This window comes from Falco cherrug, chromosome 1 (assembly GCF_023634085.1).
Source record: "Falco cherrug isolate bFalChe1 chromosome 1, bFalChe1.pri, whole genome shotgun sequence".
NCBI classification, from domain to species: Eukaryota; Metazoa; Chordata; class Aves; order Falconiformes; family Falconidae; genus Falco; species Falco cherrug.
This window is the reverse complement of record NC_073697.1, coordinates 114,414,022-114,438,785: the sequence shown is the minus strand read 5'-3', so window position 1 is coordinate 114,438,785 and position 24,764 is coordinate 114,414,022. Positions and strand designations below refer to the sequence as shown.

Genomic DNA, 24,764 nt, shown 5'->3' with positions numbered 1-24,764 from the left:
TGACAGCAATTCAGATTTGTCACCATTCCTCCCCCTTGCATGCATGAGTTTCCCAGGTCTTGCTCCTCTGCAGATTTATCTCCCCCGCTCTCGAGTCGTCCTGGGCCAAATGACTTGATGCTTTTAGGAGAACATTACTGCTGTCAGAGACCACAGAGGCTGGTTCCCTATCTAGCCTCCTTTTCCAGCCTTCCTGGCTGTAACAACAAGGTGAAAGTCCTGGAAACCTCTGAGAAGGCTCAGACCACACTCAGGACCTCCTCTCTCTCAAAACAGTGGTGTGACCGTGTGCAGCATCCACACGGAGCAGGACACAAACAGCCCTAGCAGGTCTGCTGAAGAGCATCAGGTGTCCTACTTAGCCCTGCAGTCAGGAGTGATGTTGGGTAACCTCAGATCAGCTTCCATCACCCTGCATTTTTACCAAATTTTTCACTGTAGGCTTGGCTGGATCTCCCTATTGCAACTGCATAACACGTAGGAGGTTTGGAGCACAGGGACCCCCCAGGGACTCTCACCTTTCCCGTTCAGGAGGCTGTTCCGGAGAATCTGGTCTACTTTTATTGCAATGTCTGAGACGTTTTGAGCTATAGCTTGAATCCTCTCCATCAACCCGGCTGCTGGCGGGAACCTGTGAAAAAAACCAAATTGACTCTGAAAACTTGATGTCTCCCAGTGGTGACACTCAGGGGTGGCTATGGCAAACTGGTCATCCTTGGAAGCTGCCTGCAGGTTGAACTTAGCTCCGGGATGCAACATGGGAACACCTGGTCCAGTATGTATGAGACAAAGAAGCCAGTGCCTTCCAAGGTTTGACTATAAACCTGCATAAATCAGTATTCTGCCATTTTTCACAGCATGCTGATAAACACGGGTTCATCTGTGCATTTTACACAGGGAAATATTAAATAGGCTGGAAAAAATTGTTTTTCTTATTTCAGATACGCTGTGTTTGAAAAAGCTCTGCTGTGATTATTGGCATTGCGGTGCATGTAGGAAGCCGTGCTGGGAATAAAAGGGAGAAAAAAACAAAAATACAGAGAAAAGAAAGCAAAACCAGAGGAGGGATGAGGAAGCTTATGGGCCTGGAGCAGGCTGCAGAGAGATGCAAAATATGCAGGACATGCAGGTGGCCTGAGCCAGTCCATCCAGCAAAGATTTAGGCGAGCGGATTTCCAGGTCCTGCGGCGAGGAGCAGCAGCAAGGGCTGTGCAGGGACAGGGTGCTGGGGCAAGCATCAGCAGCTCTGCATGAGCCGGGGTTGAGCTGGGTGTCGCAGCCCCAGCAGAGCCTGCAAGCACCTTCGCACCACAGCCTGAGATCAGATTCCAGCGGTTTGAATAGCTGTGTATGCTGTCTATCGAATTAAACCTTGCAATCAATACCGTCCTGGGTAAACAGCACCATTAAACTCATCTACATAACACACTGTGTAGATGGAGTGACAGAGCACTGTAAAGGGCCGGGTGTCAATTAAAACCTGGTGTAATACATAAAAGGGCAAGAGAACTCCATCCATCAGCAGTGGTGCCCTGCCAGGCCTGACAAGCAGCAAGCTCTCCACCTGCAACGCCTCGCCTGCCGTTTCCACTGCAAACAACCACCACGTCTCGATGAGCGCCGTTATTGCAGTAAATAATTTCCCCTTCTGCAGCATCTGGGTCATAAGTTTTTTCCTCCTGCTGCTGCTGAGATCATTATAATACAAGGAAATGTCATAAGCAGTGAGCAAAACCGAAAGGGCTACCTTGAATACTCTTGGCACAAAAAATATGTGCTGATGTCAGGTCCTTCCCGGTGAAGTTTTATATTTGTTCTCCAGCAGATCAGTGAACCTGAAGGCTAGGATTTAAAATACCTCTGTCCTCAAGGCTAAAAAAATCCTAGTTTTATGAACCAATACTGCTTCAGTTGTTGATTTAAAGTCCATTCGCTAGCAGCAAGCAGCCCACATTTTTCCTTCTGGCATGGTTTATGACCATCAATATTCAGCCTGCGTACCTCCACAGGGAGCCACATATCTTAGGCTTTTAAGAAATAGTAATTAAATGCAGAGGACACCATTGCCCCCGAGTAACTTTCAACCTTTGCAGAGAATAAACCCCAGGTATCCTGCCAGCTACTGTAACCGCTGCAGCAGGGACGCTGCTCCCGAGGCCCTGGTAAAATATGGGCACAAAATTGACCTGCAATAAGCTCTGCTTGTCAGCATAACTCCGAGGAGATAAAATGTTCCTGGTCTGAGGGCTGCACAGCCCAACCAGCCCTGAAAGCTTGCACCCCCCTATGTCTGCAATGCTTTTTCCGCCAGCAAGCAGCCATCAGATGATGCAGGTGATGTGCAGCAGCTCAGCAAACAGGGAACAGCTGGGATGGGCAGTTTAGGAGCAAACATCACAAGGACGCAGCGAATTTAGAGCCAGCAAGCCCAACCTCCTGCTCCAGCAACAGGAAAGGAATGTTGGCTTGGTAGAGATGCTCCTTGGGTTTTTCCATCACTCGTGGCAAGGAGCAAGGATGACCACAGCCACGGCAGCCCTACTCCCATGCTTCAGAGCACCTACATTAGCCCATGATCCAGCTCCCGCTTCCTCCCAGAAGCTATCCCAATTCTCACTCAGGTCCATACCCTCTCCCAAACACCCAAGTAATTAGGTGAATGTCAAAAGTCAACAGCAGCCTCAGTCCCCATCTCCTCTCTGATGACCTCCAGAGCTCAGCTCAGCCAGGGCTGAGGACCCATGGAACATGTTCAAACAAAAATCAGGATTGTTATCCTAAATAAATGGTTTTCTTCTAAGCCCAGCCTTGCAGCCAGCCTAAGTCCTGCCGGAGCTCCAGCCACAGCAGCAGTTTCCATCGGGTGATGGACCTGGCCCAGCATCTATGCCAGCTTGCCCAGCTCTTGTAAGCTACAGCTGCTGCCCAGACACAAAGATTTCAACTCAGAGCCCTCTGGTTAACACGTATGTTCCACCATCACACTCGGGCAGCTCCAGCTCTCACAAACAAGACAGCCACGTTGTACGGGCTCTGCAAGGCTTTCCCTGAGGGTTACTACAAAGTGATGCAAAAAACATCCACTGTGGTTCTTGGCACGTATTAAGAAGATAGAAAAAGGTAGAAAACATCCCCCCAATATAAGAACCAGGCTCAGATCTCCCACCGCTTGCCGGCTCATCACATTCACATGTCAAATTACTTTCCTCCAAATCCCCGTGACTTTGAGCGAGGGATTTCATGCTCAGGGTGAAGAGCTACGCTCCCACATTGGGAGCACTGATGGGCCCTGGTGGCAGCACTAACACGGCAGCACTGAGTCGGCTGCCTGGGTGTTTTTTTCTGCTGGGCAACAAGGCTATCACTTGAGCAGCAAATTTCATTTAATGTATTAAAGAGATGACAAGAAGGTTAAGCATAAGTTACATCACCTATCATTACAGCGATTTGTCACCTGGGCAGAGGACAAGAAAATAAGACATTTAAAGCAAAACCTCAAACGCAAAAAGGTTTTCTGTAGCTCATCAGAATTTGATGCTTTATTCTTAGTAACTGGAAACACCAGGAAAGACAAGGTAAATGGCTTATTTTGCTCAGTGGCAGCTAAGCAGAAGGGGAATATCCCACTGCCTGTCTCCATCCGAACTGGGATGCCAGCACCGCTTCCACCTGCCCAGCAGAAAGAACTCACTTCCAGTGCTAACACTACCACTGCACAGGTAGCAGTGGTGGGCTTTTTTTTTTTTTTCTTTCCTTGTTGCTTTTTACATTTTTCTATAGCAACAATATAAATGCCACAAAAATGCACTGGGGCTGTGCCAGCCATTGAAACTACGGTAAATTACTATGGGTTTTCTAGAACGAATTTTTCCCTGGGACCTTAAAATCGTTTACTACAGCAAATACAGTACTTTTACTTCTAACCATCAATATTGATTTCATCTTTATTATTTTCAGATTTATAATTCCCCATGTTGATTAAGATTCAGATCACACAGCGCCTTATAATGCACTGTATACAGTATTCATCTTGTCTCAAAAACTGCTATTAAGATGTATCTTTCCCCACTGGCAGATCATTTGCCATATAATATAGCCAGAGGTTGAGTTTTCCTTTACTTTTTTATGCATTAATTTGGTCCACTTCACTTTGTCTCTTGTCCCCAACCCCGCAGCAGCAGCTCAGGTTCAGCCTGTTTATCCCTTTACAAGGCACTGTATTTTTATTGCCTTTTATAAAAGTGGCATTACGAAAAGATGAATCTCTTTCTATTTGTGTGTTGTCTTCATAATACAAGCTCTAAACATATTTGCTTGCTCATCCGATATTTCTTGCTATTAACTGGTGAAAGCAGTGACTTTGGGAAGACCAATACAGATGGAGAAAAGCAGATGTTTTGAAGATAATACATCAATAAATGCACCATTCGCACAGAGCAGTTAACCAAAGGATTTCAGCTTGCTCATTACCATGTCTGTGCTACCATTTGCCTCTTTAAAGATACTATTATTTTAATTTTTTTCCCCCCTCAAAGACCCAAGGCAGAGCAGAAAGCAGCTGGGAAGGGCGACAGGGGTTGGTGCTGGGCTCTCGCTGCTTCCCCCTAACATCCAGCCCCATGACAGCCTTGCTCTCCAGCGCAGGGAGCTGAAATCCCAGAGGCAGCACTGATGGATAACCCTTCCTGGCAATGGGAACAGAGCTTTTCCCATCCTCCTGGCTCCTGTTGCAGCTTTTGAAGTGCTACCCATTAAGATAGCTGGGGTACCTCCTGGAGAAATGAGCACCTAGGGCATCTCCAATGGGTCACCCCAGGGGCTCAGGCTCCTTTCTCCCCATCCATCCATCCATCCACCCATCCCCTTGGTGGGACGAGCTCAGAGCCACCCAACAGCCGAGGGGTCCCCAGGGATGTGGGGAAAAGCCCTCATCCAGGCGCTAGATAACTAAAAAAGGTAATTCAGTTATCCAAGAAGACAGAGCAATTAAGAGCTTTGCTCCTCTGGAGTAAGATAATCCAAGTAAACCTCATCGATGCTGGAGGTAAAATTTGGGGGGGGGAGATCCATGCCATCATGCACATCTCTGCACGCTCTCCGAGGTGGCTTGCATCCAAAAAACTGGGAGCCAGGGCTGCCCACAGACACAAAGGGATTACTGGGTGGCTGATGCTCTCCCTAAAATGTGGGTCATGGTCCCCTGACACCAATGGTCCTAACAGGGGGTGCAGAGGGAGAGGCAGCAGTGGCTGGGCAGGTGTCCACTCATGAGACTCAGCTGTGTGTTTTGTGTTTATTTGACTTGTAATCCTGACTTTAATCTTCATAACTCTGGTGCTGGAGCTATTACCCTAAGCTTGGATAAACAGCCTTGGCTTGGTTTGAGCTGGTGGTCCATGCAGGGGAGGGGCAGCACACGGGGTGCTGTGATAGCGAGTGCAGGGAGGGTCCCGTGCCCTGCTCCACCCAGGCAAGGCGCAGACAACCAGGGAGCAGAGAAAAAGCCCAAAGCCCTGGTTGCTATCAGCTTGGCAGAAATTTATAGCAACATTAGGGGGGCAAAAAAAGTGCTGGGGCTGAAGCACAGGACTCTGCTTTTCTACCGCCAGCACTGGCTCTGCCAGGTCATTCAGCTGCTCAGCGCCTTTCCTGACATCAAACAAGGACAGCGATGCTGTACCCAGCTTTGCAATCTCCCCAAGGGACATGTACACAAAGGCCCCTGCCTAATAAGTTGGTTTATTCTTCACAGGCAGCTCCAGCCAGTCAATAATATGGATATTGACAAAAAAATGGATAAAAATTTTAAAATAAATAAAAATATTTTTTAAAATATCACAGAATAGAATATTATTTCTATCTGTATATGCAATCTTTTCCAGTACACCTCAGAGCTGAGACAAACAGCTCAGTCTCCTCTCCATCAACACCTGAATAAAGACCAGAGTTCGCTCTGGCTGCATTTGTGCTCGCTGGGAATTCACCTGGGGCAAATATCCCAGAGAAAGCATCTGGGGACTAGAACGTTCCTTGGAAACTCACATGAAGCAAATACCAAGTGATGCACGGGCAGAGCCCTGCCTGAACTCCTCCAAATCAAGTTGCATAATAAATCACACCATAAATACCGGAGTATTTAACTCACTGAAGTTACTTCCATGTATTTTAATTTCAGTTTACTGTGGGTGACGTTTCTCACACAAATGCATTTAGAGGACCAGACCCTGAGACCTGACCAAAGCCCACAGCTGCACATCCCTGGGAAGAATGCTGCCACTTTAGCAAGCTAGCAATAAATTTCAGGAAAAAAATGATGAAAAAACCAACTTTCCAAAGCCAGTATCTCACTGACACAGGGAAAACTTGCCAGCAAAGTATAACCAAGATCATTAATTAAAATATTTTATGAACGTTACAAAGGGCTCTGAGATCCTTCCCAAGCAGAACACAGGGCCAAAGCCACAATCCCAAACCTTTGCTTCCTTCCCGTCTCCCAGAGCAGAACTGAGCCGAGCCATACACCTGGGCAGCAGCGCGTTTTATTTATGTGAACAGAATTCACAGACAGGGGGGTCACAGGATCATCGCTTTGATGTATGTCGATCATCACTTGATTGGGGCATAAATCAGATCTATTTGTCTACATGCTTGAGTAGCCTGATACAGGCTGCGAGAAACTGCCTTTGGTGAGCCGTGAAGACGTTGCCAGTCTCGGCTAAGAGGGACCTTCTCAAAAGTGGGACTAAAAATACCCAGTTTTGATCATGGATCCCTGGGGCAGGGGATCCCCTGGGTGAGATGCTCTCCAGAGCCTGTGCTTTCCTACAGCCCTCAGCCTCTCGTTTGCTTTGCCAGCTGAAAGGGTTACTCTCGCAGCCTGTGTTTCCACCCTCAGCACTACAGCCTCCCTCGATGCCCCCCTCCATCGTGCCGATGCCCCCCCGGCTGGGAAGCCCCCAAGCCTGCCCCTGCGGGGGGGCACTGCTTGCTCCCAGCTACTCCGAAATCAGGGACATCTGATGGAAGGTTAATAGAATCTTTTTCCTTGCAAGGTAAATCAGACACACAGCCCAGGCCACGCTCCTCCCCATCCCATATCACCACCACCCCAGCACTGCCCCAAAGCCCTGGGCTCTGCTCGCCCCGGGCCACCAGGTGCCGAGGGCTTTCCCTGTACGAGCTGCCCAAGACAATACAACCAACCACAGCACAAAGCCACCAGCAGCAGTACTTTGCCTCCATGTGTTAATGCACCAAGAAGCCTCACTTGCAAAGCCCCGTGATAAAGCAGCACCCAGCGTATTGATGCTTTGGGATGGAAAAGCACAAAAAAACCAGAAAGCAAAGCCTGTCGCAGAATTAGGTTCAGCTAGCTGAGCTGGAGTTGGTACATACAAGCCTGGGAGCAGGAGGGGAGGGTGACGTGGGCACCTATACCCCCACCATGCTGGCAGTGCCCATCACCCCCCTGCTGCAAGTCTCTCCCAATGAGCCCAGAGCCCCTCAGACAAGGTGGGGGCACATAGGACCCTGCTCCCCTTGCCACCCTGCTAGTGGTATGTAGCAACCTTTCCACTCTGCCTTAGAGAGAAAACCAATTTATCTCCATTGCCCAGGCATGAATTGCCCCGTGCATCTCCTCCCCTGACTCCGGTGGGCACCCCAGACTGGGGGGTCCTCAGTGACCCCCTGCACTGTGCCCACCATGGCCAAGTTAAGACTGAAAGCATCCAGTACTGGCTGGAGACATCCTCAGCAGCCGGCAAGAAACAACTCATCGCCTATGCCAGGATGAAATGGGATACAGAAGCTGTGAGGAAGGAGAGTGCTGGGGAGGAAGACTCCCGCAGTGCTGGCTGCTGGGCTCTCCTGCCCAGCTGCACCCCAATGCTGCTCCCGCAGCCAAGCTCTGCTTGGCAAAACAACCACCCACCAAAGCCAGGCTGGACCACAGGACAGGTCTTACCTTCCCCACAGGCTGCGCTGGGGGGCTCTGCCCACACCAGACAGCTTTCACACCATATACCCCCAGCCTCACCTTGCGGATGCCCTGGCTGAGCCCTGCAGCGCGCCAGGGAGGCGATGCAAGGGGGGTCTGAGACCGCTCCAGGCTCACCTGGATAGCAGGGGACCGGGGCATCTGGCAGCACTTGCACTAAAGCCAGCTTATCAACAGCAACGATTCAGGAATTAATAGACCCAGGCTGGCAGGATGCAGGAACATCACCCACTTAGTGTCATATTGTGAGACTTTTAATTACTGGGGGAATATGGAGTCATGTAATGATTACAAGAACAAATACTCAAAGTGTGTGGATATTAACTGAGCCTTGGCAGTAATTAAGCTTGAAGATTAATCAGTCGTTAGCAAATAACAGCCTTTGCAGGCTAACCGCTATGTGGGGAAGAGGGATGACCAGGGATGCCAGCACTGCAGACCCCAGCCTTCCCCTCTGCCACGTCCCCACAGGCACAGGGCGGGCAGGGGCAGCCTGGCTGCTGGAAGAGGGCTTCTCCGAGCCCAAACACTGTTGGGTTATGGTGCCAGCTTGGGTCAGCCACATTGGATCCCTCCCTCCCTCCCTCCCAAGCACTTTCCAGCAGGGGACCGACACTCCCACTGCAAACGAGTATTTCCCTTGCCCAGTAAATAGCTCTCCAGGAGGTTTCCATAAGTACTTCTAATTTCCTTGCCCTCTGATGATTTACGAGGGTTGCATTCAACTAACGGTAGTATTGAATTTTCTGCAGCTGACTGGCAGGCTGCTTGCCCTCATTAGGGAACCCATCCTTTACCTTCCCAGCAGGGGGAGGGTGCGGGCAGCATGTGGGCAGTGGGGAGCCCGGGGAGGGCTGGAGAAGGGATGCAGCAATGCCTGGAGCCACATCAGGCTGGTGCACAGATGCAGCCTGTATCCTCTTACCACAGCATCACATCCCACAAAAGTCCTGGGCAGCTCTTCTAAGGAGAACGTTGGACATTTGGGTTTTCCGAGAGTTTTATCTCAAGCACTGCAAGAGGCTGGTGGGCTATGCATAGAGGCACCTGTAGAGTATTCAATCAGATAGCACCTACACCACAAGGAGCATCCTGGAGCAACTTTTGGCCATGTAAAGCTGCCTGCTCTGGCAGCTGGGAGGCTATCCAAGGCAGGTCATAACACCTTGCATATTTAAATTTCTCCTTCCACATTCCAAGGAGAAAAGCCACCCCTGCCCTCCGCTGCAGTGGTGCTGGAGAGGAACAGCACTCACTGGCTATTCCATAAAGCCCACTGAAGCCTTCACCCTCCTTCCTCTTCACTGGGGCTCTGCAAAACCAAGCCCTCCCAATTCCATCAGAATTCCAGTATCAAGCAGGGGAGCACTTTGTAAAAACAAGAATTAATCCACTTTTATGCAAGAGGAATTGCAAAGCCCACGCTCGCAGCTTTGCTGAGCAGGGAAGGAGGCGAAGGTGGCTGCCGTGCTAACCAGAGATGATTTAAAGAATAAAATCCCTTTGAAATTAGTACCCTTTAATTGTATTATCTTTTGCTGACAGCTTCAAGTCGGTCACTGGTGATCAAAGAGACAGAGACAGGGATGGTGGAAACAAGCCCTTGGTGAAGTCCCACAGCCCTAATAATGAACAGCAGCAGCGTGTCTCTGCAGCCACGGGGCTGATCGGGGTTCAGGAGACACTGCTTGGACCCAGTGCAGTTGGTGGTGACCATTCCCTCTCAGCACACGAGGTCCCCAGGGGCTGCAGCTGGTTACCCCCAAAGGGTCGGGGACCTCCGGACCCCGACTCTGTGGGGTCTCAGCCCAGGCTCTGCAGCACCTGCTATTTGATCCCCGCCAGGATGCTCCATGCAGCTCTGGAGAGCATCCATCAGAGCACCGGCATCAGCCCCGCACCAGGCTCTGCTTGGAGCAGGGAAGCAGAGGGGGTGTATTGGCTCTGCACCCTTCCAGCTGCCTTGTGCACCCCGCAAAGGAGGGCAGGGACTGAGACAAGCCAAGAAAGGGCACTACAGACACAGGAGCAAGTGTGGCAGGAGAAACAGAGCCACTCAAACCTGCTGAGACCCAGCACAGCTGTAACACTTACCACAAGTCTCCTCTGACCAGAGACCTCAGCCAAACCTGAGGGGTGCAGGGAAGGAAAGCACTCAGGAAACACTTCACAAGCACTTGCAAAGGCTGCTAGTGCTTCATTACAGACAGCACAGCAAAAATCCATCCACAAGAAATCTCCCTGCAACAGTTGCTTCATCTGGAGATGCTCTGCGCCATGACCAAAGCCTGACCTTCAGCAGCTAGGTGAGAACAAGATGACACAGATTGGTTTTGATGCAGGATCAAGTGAAGGGACTTCAATGTACTTAAGGGGTAATTTATAAGAAGCAAAAGGTGATAAAGTAGTTGTCCCTCATTTTCTACCCCTGAAAATGAAGACATCTGTAATCTTAACTGCTCAAGCCCATCTCAGCACACGCACAGAACCCAAAGCTGTTTTGACGTGCTGGGTCCATAAGCTCCCATCCTCTCCAGTCTCTCCAAGCGGTGGCCCCGGAGTCACCAGCCACACAGCAGATCTGAAACACAAGATCCCCATTTACAGCAATTGTTGCCAGCTCACAGAAATGCTTTTAAGTTTCTCTCTTGGCTGCTGGTGTACAGAAATTGCCATCACCTGAAATTACTGTTCTTTTAAGAGGAGATTGGCCAAGAAAATCATTGAATGTGAGTGAGTGCCTTCCAGTTGCTGGTGGTAATAGTCCTATCCATTCCTCTTCAGGTTTACTGTTGTCCTGGATGCTTGGGTACCAGCCAGCCTCGTAACAACAAAATCCCCAGCACCTGCCATCACCGAGGTAAATTAAATTTTTCAGTGGTTGAAATTATGCTACTTAAAAGGCAAGACCATGTGCTCCAAGGCTGCCTGTGCAGTTTTAATTCATGTGTGCACAGCCTTTAATTACAGGCTCACTTACTCTATTTTCCATTATAGGTGCAAAAGAGACTCATAAGGAAAGCGGGAGAGAGAAATGGAAATGCTGATGGAAACAGGGAGGCACAGGAACCCTACCGGCTGTGGAGCGCAGCCGCGGCAGGAGGCAGAGGTGGGAATGCCAGGTGGGAGCACTGGCTCCCAGTGGCACAGAACAGGGCAGCAGTGACCACTGCATGTCACACCCCTGCCACCACCACTCACGTGTCACCTGTGACTTCACCTGAGTAAAATCTATGCTGGTACCTTTTCCACATTGCAAAGTCTGCCCCAAGCGCTGCCCCTCGGTTTCTTCATCTCTGCCCCTCCACATTCAAGTCACTTTAGTTACCATTTTTGGAGGCCTTAGCATGACAGCCAAATTAGTATTAATAAATGTTTAAAGGCTCTCAAAGCAAAGGGAGATGTCCCTTTAGCAAACCAGGGTGTCACAATGGGAAGGTCTGATGGCATCTCTCAAGCTGCCAGCCGGGACAGATGCCATGTGCACATCACGAGGAGCCAGGATGCCAGCTCTGTGCAGCCACCGTTTAAGTTTGCTCCTATTTCATTTTAAGCCTTGCTCAACTCCAAGGCTGAACGTATCAGCCCTGGATTTCAAACCACAATCACTTCCACAGCTACCTGAGGAATGCGGGTACAAAGAAACCAGCCTGAGCTCACTCTGGGATGTAATGGCGGAGGAAGCAGAGCCCACGCACCAGGTACTGCTCCAGCCATCGGCGAGTGCCCCCTCCAGCTCCACCACGTGAAGAGACGCCCTCCCACACTGCAACGCTAGCAGCTGGGACAGGTGCTACAGGAGACCCCCAAAATCACAGTAATTTCAGAAATCCCCAAAGAAAAAAAAAAAAGTCAAACGATTGCAAAAGATCTGCCCAAGCCCCATGCCCCAGTGGGCTCCACCATTCCCACGTGGTGGCTCAGCCCGACACCGCAGAGCACACCGGGGGCTTGGTGCTCCTGCACGCCCCCCCCCAGCCTGGTGCCGCCCCACGGGGTCTGCATGGGGCATCAGCACAGCTGACTGACCTGTCCAGAGGGAATCGTGCTTCATCCCCTTTGTGGAAGTCAGTGCTATTCTCCAGCCTGGCCAGGATGTCCATCCTCTTCATCAGCATCTCCAGCATGTCGCTCATTCGCCGCAGCACCCCTCGGGACTCCAGCGTGCCCATCACTGCAGGCACACAAACATAGCAGCATAGGTTAATCCCTGCCTGTGCCCAAATCCAGCTGGGCTGCTGCAGCTCCCAGTAACCCCCAGTTATACCAGCCCTGGATCCAGCTTCCTCACCTGCCTCTCTGGGCATAATCTCCTGACTTGTCCACCCAATCCAGCCTGTCCTTGGTGCTCACAGGAAACCAACTTTGTTCTCAAACACTAACCAAACAGCCTTTCATTTTGCACTTCTGTTTTTCACCCTCCTAGACCCAACCTAGCCCAGCAGCCTGCCCTTGCCAGCAGCCTGCAGGGGATGCTGAAGGAAAAGCATGCGAAATGGAGCAAATAGGCAGCCCTCCCCCAACATATCCTCCCAGCAGCACCAGATTTTCCTGTTGCAGAGATTTTCTTTTCTACCCAAATCTGCTACAGGGTGGGTGCCACAGCACTGGAAATAGCTCCATCTCAAGAGCTACATCTCAGCAAATTCCCTCCAGCGGGGAAGGCCCCTGATTCCCAGCCCCGTTTAACACCTTTTCCTATGGGTTTGCATGGCACTGACCCACTGCTGTGTTGAAAGTGCCGGGGGATACATGAGCTCCTGGCTCACAGTTTGATCTGCTGTCTAGTGACAGGCAGCCCTGAGCCTGAAGCCAGGGAACAGAAAATAAAGCTCCTGTTTCATCTCAGCACAGCTCATTTCACGTTAGTAATAACTTAATCAGTGCATAATCCCCTGAACTTCTCCCGTTTAGCTTATCTCCGCCGTTCCACTCACATGTTCTTTTTCAAGAGGCAGCACATATTTAATTTAGGGAGCAGCAGGAGCTGGGCGAGGGGCTACTGGACACTCCAGGTGGCTATCAGGTCCTACAGACAGCTCATGCATCTCCAAACAGCTGCAAAACCGAGTCTTGCAAAGCCAGAGGGTGGCTGTGCTGGTGCATCCCCTGGGTCCCCCATCCCAGCACAGCACGCCGCACCCAGCTCAGCCCCGGCGGTGGGATGGAGTGGGGCATCCCAACAGCATCGCGTGCCAGGGACAGCCCCAGCACAGACTTCTCCTCAATACAGGAGCTGACTCAAGCCATTGCGCCTGTCAAACAGCACGGGCGCCAGCCTGAGTGTGAGGTCTGGATGGGTTTGGTATTCGGATGAGAGCAGTGCTTATGGCCATGGTGGGAACCGGCTCACCACGATGGCTCCCGCTGCTGCAGAGGTGGAGCCCCAGCTCCATCCCTACTCCTCCACTAAATCACCCGCTAACTCCAGCTCCAGATGCTGCAGCACTGGAGCCCCAGCTGCCAGGGGTCAGTTCTCGAGCTCTGATGGAGGTGGGCTGCATCGGCACCACTGTGGAACTGTGGGCTTCGGCACTCGCACACCGCCCTGCCAGGCTCTCACCACAGCGGGTACAGGAAAAGCACCGCACCCCTGCAACTGCCTGTCACTGTCAGGCAAACACAAGGGGTCACAAGCCAACCCTTAACCCCTCCAAGAAGCTGACACCAGGCCAGCAAGCCCTCTTCAAAGGTTGGAGGTTCCACACTTAGCTGAGATTATCAACAACATGTTGTTTTTCCTGACGCTATCTAATAAAACAGAAGGGAAACTAAGTGCAAAAGCAATTCCTCAAAAAAAAAAAAAAAAGAAAAAAAAAATTAAAAAAATACTGCTCATGAAAATTGAAACTGGGCTTTTCCCCAAACACTCCCTGGACAGAAGTTGGTGACTTCTTGCTTGAATCGGTGAGTGCCCAAGATCCTGAGCAGCCTCAGACCTCCCTGGATGCGTCTGGGAATTCAGGAGCCAGCTTGACCCATCCCACCAGGGAAGTCGCCTCATACCCCAGGTAGGACACAAGTCACAGCCTGCCCCTTAAAGGGCAGCAGTGCTAACAAACTTGCTATTAAAAGATGCTAGTTGGGGGAAAAGGGAAAACTTGGACCCTGGAGCTCAGTTTGTACAGGGGCCTCCCCAAACACAGCTGAGCAAACCAGGCAAAGACACGGCCAACAAAAACAAAAGCTCTGAGACGGTCTTAAGTCAGAAAACCTACGTTATTTCCCCATTGGACTGAGCCCACTCCGGTGACATCCCTACATCAGCTGGGCTGTGTTCACAGCTTGCAGCCCCTGGCAGCACCACCACTCCCTGCCTGCCACAGGCAACTTCGAGGACCAACTGGCCCCAGAACGGGGATTTTTGCACAGGATTTGCTCCTGCTTTGACATCCTGGCACTGCCAGCTGGTCAGAGTTTAGACCCTGAATGCAGTTTTTGAGCGAGATGGAGACTCAGCATCCGTCTTGCGTGCTTCTGTGCTGGCAGGTGTGTCTGGAGGTCAGGAAAAGGACCTGATACATTCCTGACAGCTGGCCAGAAGAGCTTAAACCACAACCACCACATTTCCATGGACAGAGTAGTACCCCTGGCCTAAGGATTTGGATCCCAGCTTGTTTTGGAGGGGTCAGGTCACAGTGGTTCACTGGAAGGATGCAAGGATCATGCCTGGGAAGACGATGGAGATGACTGAGAGCCACTGCTGCCTTCTCCACTCAGGGCTGGGCTCTCCCCCCAGTTCATAGCCAGGCTGCGTTCATTTAATTACAAAGGCCTGTTTAGTGGTGTAGTTAATCTGAAATTTAAATATCTGCTTGCAAAGCACATGCAGAGACACAGCTCTGGCCCCTAGTTAAAAAAATACACAGACACGTGTACAGAGCTCCTCCCAGCAGAAGAGACCTGGAGGGTCCTGAGGGGTTTGGGATGGGTCCCAGCAGCCTCTCCAGCCCCTCCAAGGGAGCCCAATGCTGCCTTGGGGGGAGGGGCGGAAAGGGAAACTGAGGCACGGAGCTACACAGGGCTTGCTTTTCCAGCAGGCAGCAGCGAGCTGATGTCCTGATGTCCGTGCTGGGCACCCAGGGGTGCTCAGCACCACATCCCCACAGCCCAGAAAAGCTCCTCAGGGATCACACATGCTCAAGCAGGAGCAGGAGACAGAGATTTGCTGCTGCCTGGGCTACATCCTCACCCAGGCAATCCAGCCAAGGATGCCTGCTCCAAGTCCTCACTGCAGGAGCACAGTTGACAACAGCTCTGCTCCCAAACCACTAGGGCAGGACAAGAGTATTCCCACTGGGGAATGAAACTGTTTCCCCCTGGATCCCAGAGATGCCAGCAGTAAGCAGAGCCGCAAGCCCCAGCCCCACAGCCAAGCCCCTGGCACCAGTCCCCCCAGCTCTCCCGCTGGCTTCATTGAGATTTCCCCTCATGTCGCTGCCACCATCCAATTCCCCAGCTGGTTCTGAGCAATACCGGGATGCTTTTCAACAGCAAAGCCCTGAGTTTTGCTGTCAAGTGAGCGGAGATATTCCTTCTCCAATGAAGAAATAAAAAAACCATCCCAAATCCTAAGTAAAAACAGCAATTAAAAAAAATAAATAATCTCAGCCTTCACTGGGTTATCTTTTCAGGCACCCTGCCAGAAAGCAGAGCTGTCATGGGGCACATCTCCCCCCAGCCTTCCCCTGGCTCTTGGAGATGAAGTCAAAGCCCTACCTCATCAACACCTCTCTTTTTCTGTTCTTGGTCTTTTGTTGTTGTTGTTGTTGTTGTTCCAGAAGCTTAAGGAGGATAACAAGAACGATTTGACATTTTTGGCAATGATTATTACATCTCTTGGAAAGTGTGTCTCATTAAAACCAAAAGAAAGGAGGAAAAGTGCTGAAGCGACTTTTAAAAATGCAAGAGCCAGGATTAATTTGTTAACCTGAATCGGAGACCCAGACACCCGCCAAATGGCTGCTCGGCTGCCTGACAGCGCGTGCCAGCGATGGGGATCCGGAGGGTCGCAGAGAGCCCCGTGGCACCCCCAGCCGCTCCCCTTAAGCCAGTGATGAAGATCCCCAAGGGACTTGTGAACAGCACTGCAGGCAGACGGGATAAACCCAAACCTGACTCAATACCATGAAGACCCAGTAAAACAGCCCTGTGAGCCACTTTTATTTTTTTTTTTTTAAACCCAGCAAGCTGCTAATTACAAAGGAGAAATATTCTAATCACCCTTGATAATCCCCAATGATGGGAAAGAAAGCACAAGTAAAACTGGTCCACAGATTAATTGGAGTTTGCTAAAGTATGACAGGTTTTTGACAGTTTTCCTGAGTGGCAGCCACTCTTTAAAAGCAATCACTGAACCTGACAGAGGTTTTCATAGCAGCACTAGGAAATAATGATTGCAATCAATCATATCTTACTGGATTTCATGAGACATGCTGGTAAACACAGCAGAGGGAGGAGAATTATTTATGGTGCTTCAGAAGAGCATACAGCTAAGTAATTGGATGAAATCAGGGAAAAAAAAGAAAGCATCCCCTTAGGGTGATGTCTAGTGGAAGAAGAAATAGTTTCTCTGCGAAACCAGTGGAAGAGTCAACAGCCAATATGCTCAGATTTGGATGGGTTGAAACCCCAGGGAATTCACTAATGATACACTTGTCTTTAAAATTCCTTCTTGGAGCAAATACATCCCTGGGCAGGCATCCCACCCCCTGCCATTACCTGCCGCTGAAGCCTCCAGGAACGGGAGCCAGGGCAGGCATGTGGGTGAGTATTGCTGCATGTGCAGACCTGGAGGTAAGGGTGAAGTTCAATGCCAGATGCCTCACAGTGACCATGCAGGAGCGGAGAGCAGCTGGGAAAGGAGCATTTCATGGAGCATCTCCAGCACAGGCATGGCACAGGGGACTCCCTGCTGGGCAGCCCAGCATAGGGCTGGGACCAGTGGAGGTGATGTGAAGTGGCGCTGGCAAAGCCCAGGTTGTGCCATGGCAAAAGGAGCAGATGGGAAGGAGTTTCCTTGCTCAGGCATCATGTTTTGGGATCATGAGCATCATCCTCCCCCTGCCCCACCACTGCTCATGTTGGGAGCCATCTCCATCCAGCACTCCACAAGCACAGATGGACCGTGCAGGATGTCAGTCACCCTGTGACACAGGTTTCTGTGGAGCTCTTGGACACTTGGGCTGAGGTTTCCAAAAGGAGCTAAAACACCTCAGGAGGGAAAAAAAATAGCACTCTGAGGGCATGTTCCTTTTAGCCACTTAGACTGATTCAAATCTTTGTATAGCTGCTGGACCCTGATGGCAGCTCCCCCTCCCTTGGTCATGCAACCCCATCCTGCTCAGGGACACTCATGCTGCTCAGCATCAGCTTCATGCCAAGAAGATCGGGAAACTGAAACATGTAGGGGTAATGGTGCTCGAGCTGCACACTGGTGCCCTGTCCAATGTATCCCTTGTGTTTTCCTCCTAGAGGGTACAGGACACCGGTGCCACCCCACAGGCGCGGAGGTAACACCCCACCTTCATCACTACAGGGAGCTTTTCCACCCAAAAACCAGACCAATTTCAAGGTCAGAAAAAGCTTCCCTCACCCGTTGGCCACACAAACCCATCACTGACCGTACCAAGGGGAGGCAGAGGTACAGCCTTGACCCACGCCTCTGCAGACCAATGTGAGCACACCACAGCATCTCCATGCCATTTAAAATGCAATTCCACCGTATGTCCACTGTTCATAACATGGCTGATTTGTTGTTGATTTTGTTCCCCCTCCTGCTCAGACATAAGTTGTATCCCTGCCTGGCTGTCTTGCAACAGCTGAATGCTCCAGTACAAGAAGGGAATTTGCTCAGAGATGGTAAGATATTACTTATGTCCATTGAAAATACCAGCTGAATTAATTTCAATCTAAAGCATCATTTGCTTTGCTTTGTTTTTCTCCTTTAAAGGACAACTCCAGGCTACTTAAACCCCTGAAAAGGACAATGTACTCTTGAAGGATTTCTTGGAATAGAAACTGGAGGATCCCAAACATGGTGCAGCTGGACCCAGACCTCACCGCCCAGCTCCTCCAGTGGCTGGTACCTGGGGCTGTCCTGGAGATCCCAGCCTCCTGGGAGGGCACCCACCCCAGCAGCTCGCCGCTTCCCAGGAAGCAAAGCACCAGCTTTTCGCTTCCCTCCCCCTCCCACACTCCTCTATTTACTTTCACTATTGATTGTGATTCAAGCAGATTAAAAGACCAAAAAGCCAACTAGCCAAGGGCTCCAGCTAACCCTGACACATAATCCATTACAATCACAGCCCAGAGACCTAGCATTAACCAGCAGCAAGAAAGCTCAAAGCCTGGCTGAGGCTGGTGGCGATGGCCCACCTCCTGTCTCCATCCCTTTGGCACCCACCCTGGTGGAAGCTGCTCTGGGGATGGACCAGGTCCCGCTGGGTGCCTGCACTCCTCGAGGGCACCCGCTTGCCAGCATGAGCACCCAGCCAGTCATTGCCTCCAGCAAACCCAACCACATTTGCCATTAAACTGCTATGGATTTCTTATTTCAGTTATACAGAGAAAAATACAGACCTGCTTAGCCAGAGCCCCAGTGCAAAAAGCACAAGGGGCCACACAGGGAGCTGTCACACCAGCAGCAGCAATTTGCACCTGGAGGTGCCCACAAAGCAGCTTGGGGGCTGCCAGTGAAGCGGACACTTCGGTACAGCTCCAGCTTCACCATCGATCTGCTGCTGAGCTGCTGGAAACGGCTGGCAACAAAGTGCTTCCCTGGTAATCAGCCAAATTAAGCAGACTTAAGTCACCGGCTGGTAAAGTAGATTATGTCCCACCTGCCCACTATCATCTACCCCCTGGATTTATCCATCCCCTCATCCATTGCTGTGCAATCATTGGCAAATGTGCAGCCTCAGGGGTGTTCTCATTCCCTCTCATCACATCCCTGGGCAGACAGAGCCCATGGCAGAGGCCCCGCTATGCCCTGCACGATGGCTCCGGCACCGTGGGGCTGGCAGCCGTGTGCCATGACCGAGCCAGGCAGGAGCCACCCCAGGGCTCTGCTAACAGCCATGAACAGCAGCAATCACAACTGCTGTGGGCTCCATAGACACCCCCCCCCGGCTTTCCTACAGCCCCCTACATGCTGGGGGTGAGACATCGCAGCTGGGGGTGGGTGGGGGTGCCAACAATGACACCGATGTGCTGCAGAGTTCCTTGGCTGAAAGCAGCAGCCAGCTGTCCCATAGCTGCCCAAAACAGCACCAGCAGATGGAAACCAGCCCCATCAATCGCCCCCGCAAGCACCTTGCCACCCCTACGGGCAGGCACCGCTCTGCCCACCCCACTCCCGGACAGCCGGGGCAAAGCCACGTCCCTGGGCTCTGCTCTCCCACACTGCCAGGGGCTCCACGAGCGACCAGCGGTACCCCCAGTGTCCCTCTGCAGCCCCACGCCCCAGCACACCGCAGGTCCACTCCTGGCAGGGTGGTGATGCCCCACTGCCTTTCAGAGAGGAGGTTGGTTAGAGGCCACTGAGAGGTCCTGGGCAAACCTCAGCCTCCACCCAGGGCCCTACCAGCCCTCCTCCAGCCTAGTGTCGCCCTACCAACCCCGCTGGGGCTGGGGTCTCACTCCCTCCCTCCGGGCAGCCTTTCAGTGCAGGCCCCCAAGCTGAACCTGCAGAAGGGGCTCCTGCCACTTTTCCACCCCAACCAGCTCCCCCTGCCCCCCCACCCGAAGGAAAATGCCTGTAAGAGCAGGCTGCAGCTCTCTATCTCCACCCTAACACATATTCGCTCCCTATTTCCATATAAATAAGAAAAGGCAGGAAGCTGAGCAATACAAATAGACACATTCACAGACAAGAGCGTTTCACTGCCACAAGGGAGAGCGCAGGGCTGTTCCTCCCAACTTTTATTACTTCTTACCCCCCCCCCCCCCTCCACACACACACCAGACACCTGGTGTCCCCTACGGGACACAGAGACGGTCCCACAGGTCCTGCCACAAGCCATCACTCTGCAGGCAAAACGCACTGGGTCACCCCCTCCTCTCCCCAGCAGTCCCAGGAGATGGGCTGGGGGAGGTGGGTAGCTGGGGATGGGGAGACAGATACACACAACCCCAGCACAAGCCGCACTTCAGCTTTTATTTCATCCTTCTCCTCCTTTTCACCCCCCCCCCCCCACTTCACTTTTCTTCTTTTTTTAAAAAAGTACCAGCAGGGTATTTTTAGTTGGTCCTCTACTGCCAGCCAGCACTATTTTAAATTGCATTTTAAGCTGTTCTGCAGTGCTCCAAACACCTCATGCTGCAGGCGAGGCTTTCAAACTACAAGATTAACATCGATTTTAAATTGCTTCCTAAAACACAAGGGCTCCAGCACAGGGCTGGCTCAAGGGCAGTTGCCAGCAGCAAAGCCCTGAGGACACCAGGGCTCCCAGGGCACAGGTGGACCCCACGCCGGGCTGGATGCTGTCAGCACCAGAGGCAAAGCTGGACCCCACTTTTGCAGCTGGGACCCCCAGTTCCAGGTAAGGAGCAGCACACACCAGTCCCACGGCACAGGGGCAGCCCCAGAGTGGCTCCACAGCCCCATAAGCCAGGGACCCCCTCCATCACCAACCCTCATTTCAGTTCTTAGTCTTTACAAGACAGGCATCCTCTCCAAGGGCATCGGCATTTAAGACTAGTTCTTCTCCTAACAGCTCCTGTTGCTGACCTCAGGGAAAATCGTATTATCAGGGTCCAATACCCCAACGTCTGCAGGAAATCAGCCCAAAGCCCTGGGGCAGAGAAAGGATCCGACCCAGCATCTGCACACCCCAAGGTCAGCCAGAGGAAGGCTTTGGGAGGCTCAGCACCACCATCGCTCCTCTGGCTCCACACGTTCAGTGCTCAAGCCCACAGTCTTATTTACAGCTGCCCCAAAATGTTATGTTTCAGAAACAGCAGAACTCACTAATTTAACACTTTCAAAATTATTACCATCTCTTCTTCAGCCAAAAATACTGGCCAAACAGTGCCGGGCATCCTGCCACTCTGTTTCCAGGGGTGAATAAATCATCCCCTTCCTCCAAACCCATAAGTCGCTGCCGAGCCCAGCAGCCAGGTCCTTCCAGCAGCAGCAGAGCGGGGCAGCAGCACAAACCAGAGCCCGCAGGAGCCGGGGGGCATTGGCAGAGCCACGGGATGTGCCTTGGCTAATCTCTGCCTGAGCTGAACCAAACCCTGGTCTCTCGTTTAGGCCAGAGAAACAAATAAATCAGTGGGAAAAAACCAGCTTTTATAGAGGCTGCTATGGTTCCCACTGTGCTAGTTTTATTTTCTGAAGTACCTGCTGCCTCCCGGGCTCAGGATGAATTTTGATTTAGGAGTGAAAAGGGGTAATAAAAGCGTAAAGAGCCATTAACATTCCTCCTGGCCTTGGTGGGGTGTTTGCTCATCACACGTTGATGGAAATGCCATTTGACTTCCTTATGAGCTATAGAAAATCAATTAATTGATTTAATCATTCCCTGGGAGTTGCTGCTTATGGAGATAACAGAGTGCTGGAGCCAGCAGGATGATGCTGCTCCCTCCTCCAACACGGTGGCTACAGGGAAGAGGTCAATGCACATCACTGCACCGAGACCTCCATCCCTGCTCCACCAGTTCAAGACTCATGAATTCCCACTTCCATCTTCCAATGAGTTTAGCGGCTTTTTCTTTTTTTTTTAAGCCTGCAGGCATCCAGTTCTGAGCAGCAATTGTATCAAACGGGCACTTCTGCAGCATTCCCAGGGTGGATTAAGCTTTAACCACTACTACAGCAGCCCTTACACTTCTTCTTACCCCTCTGTGCCCTACAAAGCACCAATATGCATTTTGCCTCGCCAGCCCACCCCTGCAGAAGTGGGCAGTAACTCCTGGTGTCACGTGGAGCCCCCATGGATGCCTTTCTTTTCCTTATTTTAACAGCACTCGTTTCCCTGCCTGCAATAGCAATTTAATAAGAGCAGTAAAGTTTTACACTTCCACTTTAAGCTTCCTTTCCAAGCGTGGGTTGGAGATGGGAGCACAGTGCACGTTCACCAACCCGACAGGGGATGCAGTGCTCCGGGACCAAAGCGGGATGGCCCACGGGGACAGCAGAAGAAGCAGGCACGGGAGAGAACACATGCTTTTAATCAACCCACACTTTTTCCATCTGGGCAAAGCAACGGTCTGCTCCAAAACAAATGCAGATTAAGGACACGTCTGTGTTACCGTGGGGGTTCGACCTGGGCACGAGCAGCAGACTCTTGCCACAGCACAGTGGACCCAATAGCACTCGCACCGCAGGGTGCTGCACGGGGCAGCTGACACGCACAGCCACTCTCAGCAGCACCCATCACCATTGCCATCAGCCATTCCTCAGCACAGAGCACCACTTTAACCCATAATTAAAGAAGTCTCCCCATACTCAACAGGAAAAGCAGAACAAATTATTGCTGCCGCATGCAGCGTTATCCATTTAAAAGAGCCCCTGGAGCAACCAAGCATCTGGCACAAGCCAGCAGGGAGTGGGGCTGGGGGAAGGCAGCATTTGAAGCAGAAAGCCCTCACCCTGCACCTGGGGTCTGCCTTGCTTTGGGGTCTCCATTAACCCCCTTCTCCTCACCAATGCTTGGACAACGGGGAAGCAAGAGAACAGTCCCAAGCGGTGGGAGCTGCCAGAGTGCAGCAACTCTGGGCCCGCTGGAGAGCTGGCCCCACCACCTCAGCATTTTTCTATGGGGGGAAAAATCAAAAGCCCATCTTCCCCAGTACAGCTCCTCACCAAGGAGGTACTCCCAGTACCGACCAGCTCGGCTTGGCACTGAGCAGACAACTGCTTACAGAATCAGCTGGCTGCTCCAGCCCCTGAGGCTGCCTGGAGTGCCTCCAAAGAGCTGCACAGCACAGTCTTCCCCATGGATGTCCCCTGGCTGGCACACCTCCCATGGCCCAGGGGCTCCAGGAGACTCTAATCCAGCTCTGGATGCAGCAGCAGAAAAATTAAGCATTAGAGATGTGCAGGACCCGCATGTCCCAGCTGGTGCCGGGGAGGCAGCACGTGCCCACACCCTCTGCGCAGGGACCCAGGGAAACACTCTGGACAACTGCCCCACAGGCCCTGCGGGAAGAGGGGATCAGAGAGGGGAACCTCCTGCCTTTCGAGAGGGTTTTGCATAAGCAAATTGTGGATTCAGGTCATGAGAATAGCCTCATCCCTGTGCCTGGACAAGCATCCTTGTCGCCGCCTGCGCCTTCCAGTGAGACACGCTCAAGCAGCGGATCCTGACAAGCTGCTTACAAGTTTCTGCAGACAGTTATCCAGAGCTGCTCAGCAGACAACATCAAAACGTTACACATGCAGCCCAGGAGAGGGCTGTAACTCACTCAGGAAGAAACTGGGAATAATTAATGCCGAGTTTGCACAGCAAAGTCCACCCGGCTCCCTCCTGTGCCCCCCCATCCCCATCACTTGGTTACATGAGGCTTTGCAACTGGTTCTCCTGTCACCTTCACCATGCATTAAAGGCAGCAAGATAAATTTATAATTTGCATGACTTTTCAAAAGCAAAGGGAATACAAGCATCCCTGGAACCACATGACTGCGTGTCACACCTCAAGGAGGCAGCAGTCCAAGTGCTCACTCCTAGATGCTCTCTCCAGCGAGGTCAGGTAAGAAAAGGGATTGTTAAAGCCATAAAGCAACTTTTGGGTATTTTGCCCAACTCAAGCTACTGTCAGAAGATCTATGTGCTCTGCTGAGAACAGAAAAACTGAGGAGCAGATTGGGATCTGTCACAAGTGGCAGTGACCCAAGTTTGCAAATGGGTCCAGAAATTATCTTTCCCGAGAGAGGAAACTGGGATGTGAGGACGAACACATCTCTGTTTTGATTTAAAGCTCTTCCGGCTGAGCAGCATCTCACCACAGCCTGGACCTCACAGGCGGAGCTGAACCAAGCCATCCCCTCCCCTGCTGCCCTCCCTCGCGATGAGCCACACGCAGAGCACAGCGGGTACGCAGCAGGTCAGGATCGTGCACACAGACCTTCTCCTCCCCCCCTCCCAGCACAGTTGATGGTGAGGGAGGACAGCAGAGTTATTCAAGCTCACTCTGATCATTAGCAAATACGAGCTTGACCTTTCTGCATCTTCTGTGAGAACAAACGGCAATGGTACCTGGCCACGCTAACCCAGCTGGGATGCTGCTGGAGCAGAAGGAAAACCAGCAGAGACAGGAGCGGGAGCAAAGGACCCCTCCGAGGAGATCATGTAGGTTCTCACATTTCTATTTGGCTTTTCTGCTCTGCTCCTCGGGGAGCGATTCAAGGGATTGAAATAACATAAAATCCCATTGCTTCACGGTACCATGACTCTGGAACGGTGAAGATGCCCTACAAAACCCCAAGCATTATCTTCTGCATATCAACATCATCTTCTGCAGCACAATTCCTGCCTCCCTCCACCGACATCCCTGCTCTGGAGAGAAACAAGCCACAAACACCAAAATATTCAGCTGTGCTGCACAGCCCTAAACAATCTCCCTCTCTCTCCCATGTTCATTGTTGGAAGAAATTGCTTTAAGCAGGTGAGACTCCATCAGCTGGAGCAAGCAACAGCCATGAGAGAGGCAGAGCACTCCAGTAGCCGGGACACAGGAGGGGTACTGGGTTTGGGGAGGGCAGGGCAAGATTGCTGCCAGGTGATGTTAAACACCATTTCCAGCGTAACGTGCCTTGGCT

The 24,764-nt window shown here is 51.7% G+C and overlaps 1 protein-coding gene across 3 annotated transcripts in view; it reads right to left on the bottom strand.

Annotated features, from left to right (window-relative positions):
* Positions 1-24,764, bottom strand: part of MGAT5B (alpha-1,6-mannosylglycoprotein 6-beta-N-acetylglucosaminyltransferase B) — a 70,642-nt gene that overhangs the window by 32,898 nt on the left and 12,980 nt on the right. For all 3 annotated transcript variants that reach the window (XM_055700828.1, XM_055700829.1, XM_055700830.1), the window contains exons 3-4: positions 12,029-12,173; positions 519-631 (exon numbers count right to left, since the gene is read on the bottom strand). In XM_055700828.1, the coding sequence (XP_055556803.1) occupies positions 519-631; positions 12,029-12,173 (258 nt within the window). The remainder of the gene's footprint in view (positions 1-518; positions 632-12,028; positions 12,174-24,764) is intronic.